This window comes from Balaenoptera acutorostrata, chromosome 2, assembly GCF_949987535.1.
Source record: "Balaenoptera acutorostrata chromosome 2, mBalAcu1.1, whole genome shotgun sequence".
Classification (NCBI taxonomy): domain Eukaryota; kingdom Metazoa; phylum Chordata; class Mammalia; order Artiodactyla; family Balaenopteridae; genus Balaenoptera; species Balaenoptera acutorostrata.
In genome coordinates, this window is record NC_080065.1 from 64,562,432 (window position 1) to 64,578,581 (window position 16,150).

The following is a 16,150-nucleotide window of genomic DNA, read 5'->3' on the forward strand; positions in this document are numbered from 1 at the left end:
AAAACACATACAATTAGAAGATTTAAACAGTACAGGAAGGCACAAAATAAAGTGAGATAAAAGCCTCCTCTAACCCCTCTCCTCAAAGTTTATAACTCAAACATTTCTTGTGATTATATTTAGAAAAGGAACCCCCATTTTAAACATATTTTCTGAGCCCCTGAAGCTAAAAGAGATGTTCAGATCAGAGCCAAGATTCAGAAATCCATTGGTACTAATCTCTTACTGCAAAAAAGGATGTAAAGTGCTTCAAGAGCATCACTGCCAAGGCCTAAAGGATTGAAATCATTAATTCTCACACAATTATCTTGCCCCATGATGCTAGAAGACTAAAAGAAAGGCATTCCTGAAATTTTTAATTTCCTCTACTGCTCCAGGAAATGCACCAGAATCTTCAAAAGGATTCTTTCTCAAAGTGTTTCTTAGAACAATTTTAAGCATTATCCTCAAATCCTGTGGGAATATTTAATCCAACTCAAAATTTCAATAGGGTTTTTAAATCTGTGGCCATTTAATCACTTCCTTGCCTCAAAGATAAGAGGCTAAGATTAAAATTCTTTTTTAAAGCAAGTGATGCAAGCTTTGAAAAATATCAAAACATTTTAGAGCACAACATGAACACAGGGAATGATAACTTTCTATATGATCAGGAGATTAAATTTTAAAAATTAGAAACTGGGTTTATTAAAAGAGACAAGATTATAGATATTTTTCTCAATTTTTTTTTTTTTTTTTTTACCTCTTCATCCCATGTGAAATGATGAATAGAAACGTCATTTGGCTTTTGACAGAGTTTTATTTCTTGCTGAGTGTCCAGCTGTGGAGATGGGTCCCAGAAGTTGCGTTCACAGGCCTGCACAGTCCAGTCCAGGATATCCCAGATGATGAGCTCTCCAACATGGGAGCCAGTTACAAAACTCAAATCTAGGCAGAGTTCATATATGTCTCATTATTGACCATTTACCTAGGCTAAACATAAAAATGAATGAACTGCCTCGTAGTATTGCTCTATAAAATCACAATGTTTAGAACAGTGAGGTAACTAGACAAGCCAAACAGGAAGATTATCAGAAATAGACTCAAGTTTACTTAGAAATTTAGTATGTGATAATGATTGCATTTCAATTCAGTGAAGAAAGAAATACCTCATGCTGGACTATTTGGTTAAGTATTTGGGGAATAAAAACAAAAGAACGTTACCTTGGATCATACACAGTGAAGAGAAGCTACACTTCTGTTTCTCCTTTACTCCCACACTCACCACATGCCTGACACCAGATGTGTGGGGTTTTCCCACACCAGGCAATTCTGCAACACCAGCTGAGTGTCCCTACAATTCAACTCAACTTTGACACTGTCTACCTGGAAATAGTGTCAGATCCCACAAGTTAAGGACTCAGTCCTGCAAGACTTCTCCCACTTCAGATACTAACTGCAAATCCAGGTTGTTACCTGTGTTTCTGACCAACTGGCTATAAATCAAAGAGTCCCACATCCCCTCATCAGGTTCAATTAATTTGCTAGAATGGCTCACAGAACTCAGGAAAACAGTTTACTTACTTTATTAAACAAGGACATGATAAAGGATACAGATGAACATCCAGATGGAGGAGATGCACAGGGCAAGGTATGTGGGAAGGATCGCAGAGCACGCGTGCCCTCTCTGAGCATGCCGCTCTCCCAGCACCTCCACGTGTTTGGCAACTCAGAAGCTCTCTGAACCCCATACTGTTGGGATTTTTATGGAAACGTCATCACATAGGCATGACTGATGACTAACTCCACATCCAGCCCCTCTCCCCTCTCTGGAGAATTGCCGCGGGGGCGGGTGGCCAGTGGCCAAAAATTCTAAGCTTCTAATAATGGCTTGGTCTTTCTGGTGACCAGCCCCCATCCAGGAGCCCATCAAGAAAGAGTAGCCTCATTAGAACAAAAGACACTCGCATCACCCAGGAAATTCCAAGGGATTTAGGAGCTCTGTCAGGAAATATTAGACCAAATATTAGAACAAAAGATGTTCCTTGTGCTCTTATCTCTTGGGCAATTACAAGAGTTTTAAGGAACTCTGTGCCAGGAACTGGGGGCAAAGACCAATATATATTTTTTCTGTTATTTCACATATACCAAAATAAGTTTCAAACAGATTAAAACATTAAAGGTATTTAAAGAACTGAGAAAAATAAAGGTGAATGTTTTATGAATATGGAGTGCTAAAAGGCTTCTCAAGGAGACAGAGTGGAGGCTGGGGAAAGAGATATGAGTAAACACCTGCTTAGCACAAAATCATACTTTTTTTTTTTAAGAGATTTTTTTGCTGTGGACCATTTTTTAACTTTTTATTGAATCTGTTACAAAATTGCTTCTGTTTTATGTTTTGGTTTTTTGGCCTCAAGGAATGTGGGTGGGATCTTATCTCCCCGACCAGGGATCAAACCCACACCCCTTGCATTGGAAGGGGAAGTCTTAACCGCTGGACCGCCAGGGAAGTCCCCAAAAATCATACATTTAAATGACAAAACTCTGGGAAAACTCTGCAATTTAGATGTCGAAATAGGTTGATTATACTTGATACATAAGGACTTCTTAGAAATCACTAAGAACAAGATAAGCACTCCAGCAGAAAAATGGGCAAAGGACCCGAACTGGCAAAACAAGAAATACAAATGGCCAGTAAACATGTGAAAAGACGTTCAATTCCCTAATAATCAAAGACATCTAAAAGCAATGAGATACTATTTACTGACTTGCAAATCGGGAAAGATTATAAAACACGAGAACACCCAATGCCAGCAAAAGCATAAGGAATCAGCACACTCACGTACTATTCATGCCCTAGTATAAACTGGTGTAATCTTTGCAATCCTTGGTAATATACATCAAAACCTTAAAAAATTGTAAACCCATTGATCTAACAATTCCACTTCTAGGAATTTATCCTGAGGAAAGTACATAAAAGACATATGTGACAAGGCTGTTACACATAGTATTAAAATTCTAAAGATATCCTAAAACATCCAACTGGGGATCGAATAAATAAATAACATCCACGAAATGAAATAGTTACGCTGTTATTGAAAACTAAGTTGTAAAATTATGTTATATTAATACAGAAATATATTCATGACATACTGTTACAAAAAGCACACCATATGTATACACATATACATACATATATACGCCCAGAAAAACACTTAGAAGGATATGAACCTGTACTTAATGCTGTATGGTAGGATGATTTTCATTTTTACATTTTTATGTTTCTGTTTCCTCATATGTAGTATTTGCACAACAACAAGTTTTTAAAACCTTTAATAAAAATGAAATTAGTGGGCCAACTAAGACAGTTGACAAATTATACATTTAATAGAAAATGTACAACTGCTGAGACTAAAAACTATCTTAAAGAAATGTAATTTATTTTAATTCCTTTATATTTAGGAGGAACAGAACAATGCACTGTGAGTCTAGAAACTCTAGTTTTAATTTTGGCTTTGCCTGTTACTAGCCATGTGGTTGGTCTTCAGAAAGTCATTTAATCTTTTTCTATCTTGGATTTCTCAGGCATTAAATGAAGATGACTGTAAAAATCAAATTAAATAATGTGTAGCCATTTAAAAAAGACATCAAATGTTATCTTTGAGTCCCTGGTATTATTTTGAACCCCTGGTATTATTCCATATTAATGGTATTAAAACATCCAGTTACTTGTAATTTAGGAATACATGGATGAGTAATTATGATTTAATTATTCCATTTATCAAATAAACCAGCAGGACAGAAATCTCTAATAACTAGATGAACAATCTCGTAGAAATAAAGAATTACCAGCAATCATACAGGTAAATATTATTTTGTCTTGGTTCCAAGTCCAATTTCTATATAGTTTATTAACAGACTCTATAGAATTCTCTCTGTGAAGAATTAAGTTCATTTCTCACCTGTGGAGAGAAACAGGCTTCTAGTTCTAATAGTGGGAAAGTTAAGACAGTAGTAATCTTTCCATGACCTTCTTTTCCATCCCCTTCCCTCCTCTTTCCAATCTCACTCAAACTACAAAAGAACCAGAGATGTTAACAAGTGAAGATCCTTCTCGATTCCAATTCTGCATGCGTCATTATAACAGAGTTAACCTACTGAGACCACACAGCTGCCTGCTCTGATCTCCTCCAAGTGTCTGTAATTCATCTATGTAATAGCAAAGTACTTGAGCCCAGTTAGAATTTTTCACTAAAAATAAAATGCTGGCACTGACCTGAGTCAGTATAGTTTATTGCTATGTAAATTATCCCAAACTAGTCATTCAAAATGTTTCACACCAAACAACCTCGATGTATATTATATATATGGATGGATTTTCATCCTATGCAATTATCAAAAGTCACTTCGTATGAAAATCTCACCTGATACCTGTCTACCCGTCCCTCAGAAGTACTAATACTTTGTGACTACCATACCATGCTGTCAGTACAAAACAAGAAAAGGAATAAAATAAAGAAGCAGCACCCAGAGCCTTTTGCCAGAAGAGATAAGCAAGGTTATCTTGTATGTCTGGCTTAGAAAATCTCTGCACAGGCATTCAGACCTCACTGGCAAACCTGGTATTCATTATCTACATTTGTAGGAGTTCTCTGTTGTACCATTCTAAGGTTGCCCTAGGGCCACCTCAATGAAAATGTACTTTTCCTGTGAGTTATAAACCCAGTAACTGGCCACATCTTTAATTGGTAATTGGTGGGGATAAAGAAGCAGGGCTGAAAGTGGAACTGGGAATTGTACAACATAATCATTTCAGGATTGCCAAAATCTGCAGCATGGCAGATGTGTCTATATACGAGGTAAGACTGTCACAAATTTTACCAGACCACTTGTCCATATATGATTCTTAAATATGCTTTTGGCTTACTTATATTCTGTAGTATAATTTTATAGTCATGGAATTTATAAAGTAAAAAGCACTAGGGGTTTTCTGTAATTTTTATTAACAATTTTTTTTTTTTTTTTTTTGCTTTAGCTTTCCATTTTCCTTCCCTTAAAAAGTTGGCAAAGAAATACCTGAAGAAAGCTTTCTTGGTTAAACTGTTATAAGCTTCTCTGTACATCACACAGCCGAAGAAGTGCCATGAGGTTAAGGCTACCTCAGGAACATCCCATCACCTTCATTAAGGAAACATGCCAGGTCCTGGTTCCAATGCTTCACTGCTAAAATGGGACAACTAGGCATGACCACTGTAATGGCCAAAACACTGCTGTGCCTTTCTCAACAGCTTTAGGGCCTTGGAGCTTCTCTGGCTCAGTGTCAGAGGGACTTCCAAATAAGAACCTGCCTTTTGTGCTGCCATCATGGCTAGAAGAAAAGGAGCCCCCAGAGAAAAATAAAGTGGTGCTCCTAATATTATTGTTTCTATCATATAGACAATCTAGTCATCAGAAAGACTTGCAGCTGGGATGAACAAGCAAATGGCTATTGGAGAGGAAAATTTTGGAGCTGGAAGGGACATTCTCACTGATGTACCTGAAAATGTGACTGAACAGCATACAAATGGAGACTACACTTAGTGCTGTCTGTGCCCCTTTCCCTCTGCCTCATGTTTCTACAAAGTATTGCTCAAAAACAGCCAACCCAGATCTCAGGTCAGGAGGTGCAGTCCAGTCCCCTTACAACATCATATTCATGGCATCCTTACAGAACCCTCTTATAGTGTCCTCCAGACTATCAAACTCAAGCCACCCAGGAGTCCTCCCATCTGACCTCAAAACACAGATCACCCAGGAAAGCTCTGATGATATAAGGTGTCACTTTATTTGAAAGTGAAGTAGCTAAATCCCAGGATTTGTGGTTTGTGATCCTATCCTGTCATCTGATGTCAGGTTCAGCTCACAGGAGATAACTCATTAAAATCATTATAAAGCCAAATAGAAAATCTGGCAGGACTTCCCTGGCAGTCCAGCAGTTAGGACTGTGTGCTTCCACTGCAGGGGGGGTGGTTCAATCCCTGGTCGGGGAACTAAGATCCCACGTGCCATGCGGCCAAAAAGTAAAAAAAAAAAAAAAAGAAAGAAAGAAAGTCTGGCAAACCAACACACACAACCATGAGGAAGGGCAGATATGACCCATTTTCTGCAGACCTTTAGTTTGGTGTATTCTCTGACTCTTCAATCATAATTACAACTGGCTTGAATCCAGCTCATTCTACTGTAAGTAGAGTGCTATATAATTTGTACTGTGTGATCTTCAAAAGAGAAACTAGCCAGGACCATTTGCCAAAAAAGTCAAAATGCTACCAAGCATTAGTACTGATAGCCTACAACAATCATCCCACAGCTACCAAGCAGCACCTGAGGTAAGTATGCTCTCTCCTCCGTCATCCCTTTTCTCTGCCCAACTCTATTCCTCCCCTTGTGCCTAAATCTAAGACCTAACAATCTACGAAACTTGATGAATTCCACTGGTTTAAACCTCAGAAAATAAAAGACTGCCAATCCCTACTAATTAATAGCATTATTTTCATCATGGTAATTCTAGAATCCTAGAACGAAACAAGACTGAAGTTCAAAACAGGTTAAAAAGTTAAAAACTTTTTACATAATATCAACATTTACACAATGAGCTTACTTACCATTAACATTAACCAGTGAGAGAATATTATCCTGGTGATCAAGAAGGCGCTTAACTTGAAGAATATCCCATCCTAGTGATCCCTCTGTGGGTGCTACCAGCCTGAAAATTACTAAATGAAAAGACAGATATAATTTTATTAAAATGGTCAAAGATTAAAGTTATATTTCTGCTCAAAAAGCTAGCATTTCATTGAGAAATACCTAAAATACTGAAAAACCCATCTCCAAAGACAGCCTTGTTCATGCTACTTTAAAATATTTCTTTCAAATGCTTGAGATGTTTGAAATGATCTACTAAAATCCCAAGTGAGTGTGTCCTCAGAGCTCTGTCCCTTTATTAAAACTCTTCTAAACCCACTACCAACCATGAATGAAGCCTCTGAACAAAAAACTACAAAGTACAAAAGATAATGTGAAACTGCTCAGTGAGTCCATAAATATAGTCTCTATAGACAAGTATTCACAAGGGTCACATATGTAATAACTTCGAGGAAATAAAACAAATATGAATTAGATCAGAAGATAAAAGAGAAGCAATAGTCAATTCTAAAAAAGGATTAATAGAAAAATTCTGGACTTCTGAACCAGGATGAGTACTCAGAGCTGATAGCCTTGCTTAGCTATTGATAATAAAAGCCTCAAAGTCACTGCAGCTAGTGCACACAGAAATTCTATTTCCTGTTGAGAGGAACCCTCACATTAGAAAAAGAGAAATTGGTATGGAACATTTAAAACCAAGTACATTGGCACAAGCTTAGTCTTAAGAAAAGATAGTATATTTAAAGGAATAAAACTTATTTTTATAAGGAGAAATGGCACGACATATTTATTTTATAAGACTAAGTAAAATGCAGAACCTCGTTTTTAAGAATATTTGTATTTTTTATAAATTATTTTCTGAATAAAACCAACTTTCATTTCTTCCTTTTTTTTAGCTAATATTCTAACTTCCGTTGAGGCATTAGTGTTGCTTTTATTACTATTTCAATGAATTCACTAATTCATTCAATAAAAATCTCTTATTTTAGAAATTAGCCAGATGGAAGAGGACAATAAGTAGGAGGACAAGTCCAATAAAGGGTGACAACAGAAATGAAGGCATAGAGGTTGGGGAATCCCAGGCAATTCAGTGTTAACAAGCAAGTGATACAGGACTCAAAGGAAGCAGGAGGGAGATAATGGAGGGCATGATTTGATATGTTGAAAAATCTGGACTTGTAGGCTACTGGTGTCCTTACACTGGTTCCTAGGGCAAAGATTTCTTTCATCTGCAGCAAAAATGAGAAAAAATAAGGACTACATAAGTTTTTTTAATAAAACTAAATGTATTCAATTTAAAGTCCTATTCTTTTTTTCTGAGATCATGTTCTTCATATTTTGTTGTTTAAAACTTATTTTTATAAAATCAGGGTGGTAAATGGTAGTTTGTTTGGTTTCTTGGTTTCTGGTTTGAGATTTTTAATGTTTTCACTAAACAAAATAAAAACTGGCAACTCTATGTTGATCTCCACAAGTTTGACCTTTTGTACTAACCAGAAATTTGAGAGTCCAGAAACAACTGATGTAGGCAATCGGAAGCCACTGAAGCTTTGAAGCTTGCATTATTTTTTTAAATTAATTTTTATTGGAGTATAGTTGTTTTAAAATGTTGTTTTAGTTTCTGCTATACAGCAAAGTGAAACAACTATACGTATACATATATCCCCTCTTTTTTGGATTTCCTTCCCATTTAGGTCACCACAGAGCACTGAGCAGAGTTCCCTGTGCTACACAGTAGGTTCTCATTAGTTATCTACTTTATACATAGCATCAATAGTGTATATATTTCAATCCCAATCTCCCAATTCATCCCCCACCCGCTGCCCCGTATCCATACATCCATTCTCTACCTCTGTGTCTCTATTCCTGCTTTGCAAGTAAGTGCATCTGTATCGTTTTGAAGCCTGCATTTTAGATAGATCCCTCTAGCATCTACTGGAAAATGTATCTGGGAAGCACTAAACTAGAGGAGAAGGCATTTGAGAAGCAGTAAGGTAGAGGAAGGAAGACAAGTTAGGGGACTATCACAACAGAGCAGGCAAAAGAGGAGATGAGTACCTGAATAGAGCAACAGTACTGAGATGGAAAGAAGTGGATCAAAATATTTACAGCAGCCATCCTCAAAGTATGGTCCCAGACCAGCAACCTCAGCACTACCAGAGAACCTGTTAGAACGCAGAAGCTCAGGCCCCACTCCAGAATTAGTGAATTAGAAACTGAGAGTAAGGCCCAGTAATCTGTGTTTTTAACAAGTCCTTCAAGTCATTCTCAGGCACACTAAAATGTAAGAACCACTGAGTTAGAGTAAAACCAGCAAAACACAAGTGATTGACACAAGAGGAAAAAGGCAGGGAAAAGCTAGATGTCTTTCCAGGTCAATAAAGAACATGGGAAAACTGAATTTCTGCAAGGAAGGAAAAAGAAAAAAAACTAAACACAAAATTATATCTTTAGAAACTACTTTATGAAAAGAAAGAATAAGCACAGGGTCTAGAAAATTACTTCTCAGACATGATTACACACAGAAAGTTCAGCTGAAGAAAGAGAAATGTGACTGCAAAGCAGTGGAGCCTGCAGACAGCAGTTTATAAATGGTGAACAATTAGCTCATGGCTCACTGGCATCTGCAAACATGCCAACTGATGGTCATAGCAAATCTCAAGGCTGGTCTCTAGAAGCAGCAGCACAAGTAATAGCAAATGCTCTCTGGGCTACATTACAAAAACTCTTCAAGAAAAAAGCAGCTTTTAAGAAGTGTGCTTACTCTATCACTTCTCAGCACCCAAATTTCATCCATAAGGTAATGAACATAAAAGTTTTTTTTTTTACTGCAGGCTCCTGGCAGTAAATGAGTTAGCCAACAGTTAACAGCTAAGAAAGTGTCCTTCAAACTGCATGTTTATAATCAGTTAATACATTTACAAAATTCCTGTTGCTATCCCTCCTTCTGCTATCCCACTACTCTGAGGGAAATGGCATAAACTCCCCCCCCCCAAGAAAATGGGCCCCATTCTGGCTTCCTGAGGCAAAACCTCCACAGTTCCTATCTTAGTGAACTCCCAAAATAATCCTCCTCCAACACTCCCAACTCAAGCTTTTAGTTTCCAGAATGTTGGTAGTTGTTTTATGTGGCTAAAGTTTTTGCTAAGTAAGTGTATGAGTGTGGATCAGTAACAGAGAGGACTGTGGAATGTAAATGGCCTTCTCTAGCATCAGAGGAGTGGGGTTACCTTGGCACTCGGCTATGCTAGACCAAGTGTGGTACAAAAACTGACCTAACATCTTGAAAATGTCTTGGACTCCACATCACTTCGACAATCCCAGGAGGCCAAGACTGGGGCGGGAAAGATGTCCCTTGAATTAGTCTTTCTGAAATGTGTATACAAGGCTAGTTTAACATTTTTAAAAAGAAGAAATAAAAGTAAAAAAGAGTCATACTCACTCAGTTCTTTGCCAACTGCTGCCACAACACAGTTCTTAGGTATTTCAATCAAAGCACTGATCCCTTCACAAAAACATATAAAACGAAGGTTAAATTATTTTCTTCATGGATTACATCAAAAACAAAAACATTCTCAGATTTATGTTGGTCATTCCTATAAAGGGGATGGTAACTATAAAGCACACACAATTTGCTACATCACACTTCCGTGCCTGCTTACATACGGAAAATGATTTTGTGAAAAGTAGGTGAGACCTCTGGAAGACATTATTGATTTATTAAGGGTAGGAAATGCTCTTTGAATATTTTTACTATTGTGGTGAACTTATTTACCAGGGACCCCTTAAGATAATCATCATCACCATTTACAAGATGGCTAGCTCAAATGAGATATAAAATTGGCATGTTCCTCAAAGTAAATTTAAGAAGCCTGGGTGGGCTCCCTGGCAATAAATGAGTGAGCCAACAGTCAACAGCTAGGAAAGTGGCCTTCAAATAATATGTTTATAGTCAATCAACACATTTACAAAACTCCTTGAATTACTAGAATAATCAGATTCAACATTCCATCACATTTCATTTATTAAGCATACAGTTCTAAGTATCTTTTTATAGCTGAATCATGAAATGATTTTAGGGTAACCATAACTTCTATAAGATATGTTACAATTATTACTTCTGTCAGCAAAAATTAAAGAATTCATGTATTAGATTTAGAACCACCACATGTGTTGGCAAAAAACCCTGATTATTAAAGTTAACTTCTCCATTATAAAATATATATAATTTTATATATACGTAATTTATAACATATACACAAATTTGGAAAGTATTCTACTCATTTACTTTACCTTCCCACTTGGGGAGTATTTCTGGCCAAAATCTTTTCTCCACATACTGTTTTAACAGTATGTTTCTATTTTCCCATGTTCAAGACGAGGAGATGATGGTGGTGGAGGAGAAAGGGGAGGAGGAGTGGTACGAGAAGTAGAAGAGATAGGAGAGCAGGGGAAGGGGTAGCAGGGGAGAATTCCAGATGCAGAAAACAGCTTGTTTAAAAAAATGTTTATTAAATTATTTATGAAATAAAAATACTGGAAACTCATTAATCCGGAAGTAGCAACTTAATACACAGAATCACAGAAAATATTGCTGGAAAGGGCATGGATGTCCTGTTTTCTAGTCCAAGGCTCCTTCCATTGCATCAGACTGACTTAAGATTATCTTTGCTTATTTCCAGATATGTAATAACTGTTCTAAAAGCCCTGTCAGTCCATAAATCAAGCAAGGCTTATTGAAAGGAGCTTCGTAAGATAAGGGTCTAAGAGTACTGCTAAATCCAAATCATGAAAAGCTCACCAATGGCAACCTAAGGCCTTTTCAAAGCTTTCTAACTGATTTCCTCAAAGATTTCTGCTATCTCTTGAAACACTGATAAACAGGGCACTGTGACTACTTAATGTACAGTACTCAAAGATAACTCGTAACAGGAAGGGGGATTGCAGTGATAGGTGGTTATTTCCATTAACATACAAAAGGTGTTTTTAGCCCTGATTTCAATATTTCACAACATAATTACTAATAATTCATGAAATAAAAATTCACAGATACCCACAGGCTAGTATAAGAAATAGGAAGGAAAATGTATATGTAAATAAAGAGATATAACTCATGATAGTAAACATGAAAACACACTCTAGATTCAAACAAGATTACTAGTGATTGAACATTGAATTGAGAAGTTAAACTGTAAATCCTAGTAAGGTATGGATTTAGTTTTGCTAAGACATCATATTATTTTTCTGGTATTTTATAATACCCATGTGGAGATAAACTAGTTCCAGTAATGAAGTGTAAATGCAACTCACAGGGCTCCTAATACCCTTAAGACGACAACAACATGCTTTAATAACACAGGCATACCTTGGAGATATTTCAGGTTCGGTTCCTGACCACCAAAATCAAGCAATTGTCACAATAAAGCAAGTCACACAAATTTTTTAGTTTCCCAGTGCATATAAAAGTTATGTTTACACTATACTGTCATCTATTAAATGTGCAATAGTATTATGTCTAGAAGACAACGTACATATTAGTACCTTAATTTAAAAATACTTCATTGCTAAAAAAATACTAACCACCGTCTGAGCCTTCAGCCAATCATAATCTTTTTGCTGGTGGAGGGTTTGAACTATTGCAAGAATTACCAAAATGTGACAGAAACACAAAGTGAAAAATGCTGTTGGAAAAATGGTGCCAATAGACTTGCATGACTCAGAGCTGTCACAAACATTCAATTTGTAAAAAATGCAGTATCTACAAAGCCCAATAAAGCAAAGTGCAATAAAACAGGGTATGCCTGTATTCTTTCTAGGATGTCCATGGGTTCATTTCACTACTTTTAGAAACAAAAATAGTTAATAGTGTATCACATGACTTCAAGGTTACTGTCATTTAAATTTACTCATTTATACTTAAATATTTTTACTCTGAATAAATTTTTATTTTTATTTTTTAAGTTCCTTGATATCAATATAAGTCAAAACTGATTTTTTTTCTATTAAAACCAAAAGTATATGTCAACAGAATTCTGAGAAAATAGAATTTTGTTAGTAAGTTTGCACATGAGTGAAATTTCTCTAGTAAAACCAACTGTAAAATGAGGTCATCCTTAGGAATCTATTCCAAGTCTGATGACCCTACAAATAAAGAAGAAAATGCTATTGTAAAGTCATAAAGATCTGCTTCCAGGGGTCAACATGCTCATCAAACTCAGTTTAAGACATGGCCCAGAAGCATATATGAAAAGGTTTTTCTTGATCACTTTTGAGAAGTTCTGTTAGAAAGGAAGGGGAAGCCAAAGGAAGGGGGATCTTTTCCTTCCAACTTGAGATGGAAATATATTTTACAAAACTCTTAACCTGAATTGGAGAAATACGGCTACATCTTATATTCAGAATTAAAAAGAAAATCTATATTTCCTTTGTATTCATGCAAAGTCTCTTTGAAGATTCACTGTGTCTTTTTAGAGTCTATCATGGTTCACAATTACCTTGATTTGTTTTTACCTGTATCAGAAAGGTGACTAGTCTTACACAGGAGATCTAATTTTCGGTTCCACACACAGAGGTCATTCCCACCAGAAAGCCAAACATCTAGTCTCTGAAGAAGAGCTAAACACTGCAAAATTCATGTGAAATAGTTATCAGTTTAGAAATTCAAGCATTCATCAGTGGTTTTAAAATATGTCAAGTTGATACCCTTTCCCTTCAAGAGGTGGAGCTTGATTCTCTTCCCCTTGAATGTGGGCTCTGCTAAGTCACTAGCTTCCAATGAACAGAATGTGGCAGAAGGAATGGTGTGTGACTTAAAGGACTAAGTCACAAAAGACATGGTGGCTACCTCCTTGCTCTCTCACATCACTCACTCTACAGTGAAAACACACAAGCAGCCGCATGGAGAAAGATCCATCTTTTTTTTTTTTTTAATTGTGGCTGGCATCTTTTATTTACCCTCAAAGAAGTGAGGCAAGGAAGTGAGGCCTCTGGACAACAACCAACACTAACTCACCAAGCATCTGACCCCCTAACACCTCCAACCCCAGTCACCTGAAGGTGACAGCAACCTCAGGAGAGACACTGAGACAGAACCATCCAGCTAAACTGCTCTCTATTCCTGACCACCACCACTGAGATATTGTTTTAAACAACTAAGTTTTGAGGTAATTTGTTACTCAGTAATAGACAACTAATACACAAGCTTAACGTAAACTGCTTTTTAAATAAAACTGAAAATATGACCTTAGTTTTTATGTATCTTTCAAATTAATACCTCCTAATTCTTGACTCAGGAAATTGTTTCAAGGTTGGTAGAAGTCCTTTACCTTTAATAGTACTTTAAAGTCCACAACTTTAATAGTTCTCTCCCCACCCATTAACTCTGAGTGAACACAAGGGCAAGAGAGAATATGTAAAAAAAAAAAAAAAAAAGAAAGAAAAAAAAAAGGAAAAGGTTCTGGTAGTCTTCCCTGGGCTGAGGATGGGGTTGCTTTTTAAACTGCTGGAATAAAAAGGGTTGAAAATAATCAGTGCAGTTTGTACTTCAAGAGGTCCTACTGTGTCTAATCTCTGATTTTTTAATCTCAGTACTATATTCCTTTTTATTGCCAAATAATATTCCACTGTATGGTTATACACATTTTATCCATTCATCAGTTCATTGACATTTAAGTTGTTTCCACCATTAGGCTAGTATGAGTAATGTTGTTATGAACATTCATGTACATGTTTTTGTGTGGACATTTTTATTTCTCTTGCGAATACCTAGGAGTGAGATTGCTGGGTCAAATGATAACTCTATTTAACATTTTGATGAACTATCAAACTATTTACCAAGGTGGCTGTACCATTTTACAGTCCCTCCAACAATGTAAGAGGGTTCTAATTTCTCCACATCTTTACCAATATTTGTTATTATCTGTCTTTTAGATATTAGCCATCTAGTGCATGTGAAATAGTGTCACATTATGTTTTGAACTGCATTTCTCTAATGACTAATATGTTGAGCTTCTTTTCATGTGCTTATTGGCCACTTGCTCACCTTCTTCAGAGAAATGCCTTTCAAATTCTTTGTTTTTAATTGGGTTGTCTTTTTTATTGTTAATTTGTAAGAGCTCTTTTTATATAATCAAGATACAAGTTCCTTATCAGATATATGATTTGCAAGTATTTTCTCCCATCCTATTGGTTGTCCTTTCACTTTCTTCATGGTATCCTTTGAGGTATAAAAGCTTTTCATTTTGATGAAGTCCAATTTATCATTTTTTTCTTTTGTTGCTATACTTTTGCTATCACATCTAGGACACAAAGGTGACACTTTGTACCGCCTGAGGACACAAAGATTTACTCATATTCCTTCTAAGAGTTTTATAATTTCAGCTCTTATATCTTGGTCTTTGACCCATTTTGAACGGATTTTTGGATATGGCATGAGGTAGGGATCCAATTTCATTATTTTGTATGTAGATACCTAGATCCAGTATTATTTGTTGAAGAGACTATTCTTTCTCTTATTGGAGGGACTTGACACCCTTGTCAAAAATCTATTAACCACATATGTGAGATTTTATTTCTGGACTCTCAGTTCTATTCCACTGATCTGTATGTCTATCTTTATGCCAGTACCACACTGTCTTGATTACTACAGCTTTGTAGTAAACTTTGAAATTTGTAAGTTTCAATCTTGAAACTTTGTTCTTTCTTTACACAACTGTTTTAGCTATTCTGGGGTCCCCTTTACTTCTACGTGAATTTTAGGATCAGCCTGTCAATTTCTGAGGGAAAAAAGCCTGCTGAGATTCTGTCCAGTGTTGATCATTTGGGTAACACTGCAATCTTAACAATATTAAATCTGATCCATGAATTCATATTTTCATTAGTTTCTTTCAACAATGTTTTGTAGTTTTTGGTATACAAGTCTCATAGCTCTTCTTTAAATTTATTAAATTTATTTCTATGTTATTTTTTGGATGCTATTGCAAATAAATTTTCTTAATTTCTGGAATGCTCATTGCTAGTTTAAAGAAATACAGTTAATTTTTTGTATATTGAGATTGTATCCTGAAATCTTGCTATATCCATTTATTAGTTCTAATAGTTTTGTTATGGATATAGGATTTTCTATACAGAAGAGCATGTCACTTGTGAATAGAAACAGTTTTATTTCTTCATTTCTAATATGGATTTTTTTTTCCAACAGTTTTTTAATTAATTAATTTATTTATTTATGGCTGTGTTGGGTCTTCGTTTCTGTGCGAGGGCTTTCTCTAGTTGTGGCAAGCGGGGGCCACTCTTCATTGCGGTGTGCGGGCCTCTCACTGTCGCGGCCTCTCTTGTTGCGGAGCACAGGCTCCAGACGTGCAGGCTCAGTAATTATGGCTCACGGGCCCAGTTGCTCTGTGGCATGTGGGATCTTCCCAGACCAGGGCTCAAACCCGTGTCCCCTGCATTGGCAGGCAGACTCTTAACCACTGCGCCACCAGGGAAGCCCCCT

The 16,150-nt window shown here is 36.5% G+C and overlaps 1 protein-coding gene across 2 annotated transcripts in view; it reads right to left on the minus strand.

Moving 5' to 3' along the window:
• WDR41 (WD repeat domain 41) overlaps window positions 1-16,150 on the minus strand; it is a 45,318-nt gene that overhangs the window by 8,154 nt on the left and 21,014 nt on the right. For both annotated transcript variants that reach the window (XM_007175881.2, XM_057541776.1), the window contains exons 6-9: window positions 13,168-13,279; window positions 10,100-10,162; window positions 6,618-6,728; window positions 740-924 (exon numbers count right to left, since the gene is read on the minus strand). In XM_007175881.2, coding sequence (XP_007175943.2) covers window positions 740-924; window positions 6,618-6,728; window positions 10,100-10,162; window positions 13,168-13,279 — 471 coding nt within the window. The remainder of the gene's footprint in view (window positions 1-739; window positions 925-6,617; window positions 6,729-10,099; window positions 10,163-13,167; window positions 13,280-16,150) is intronic.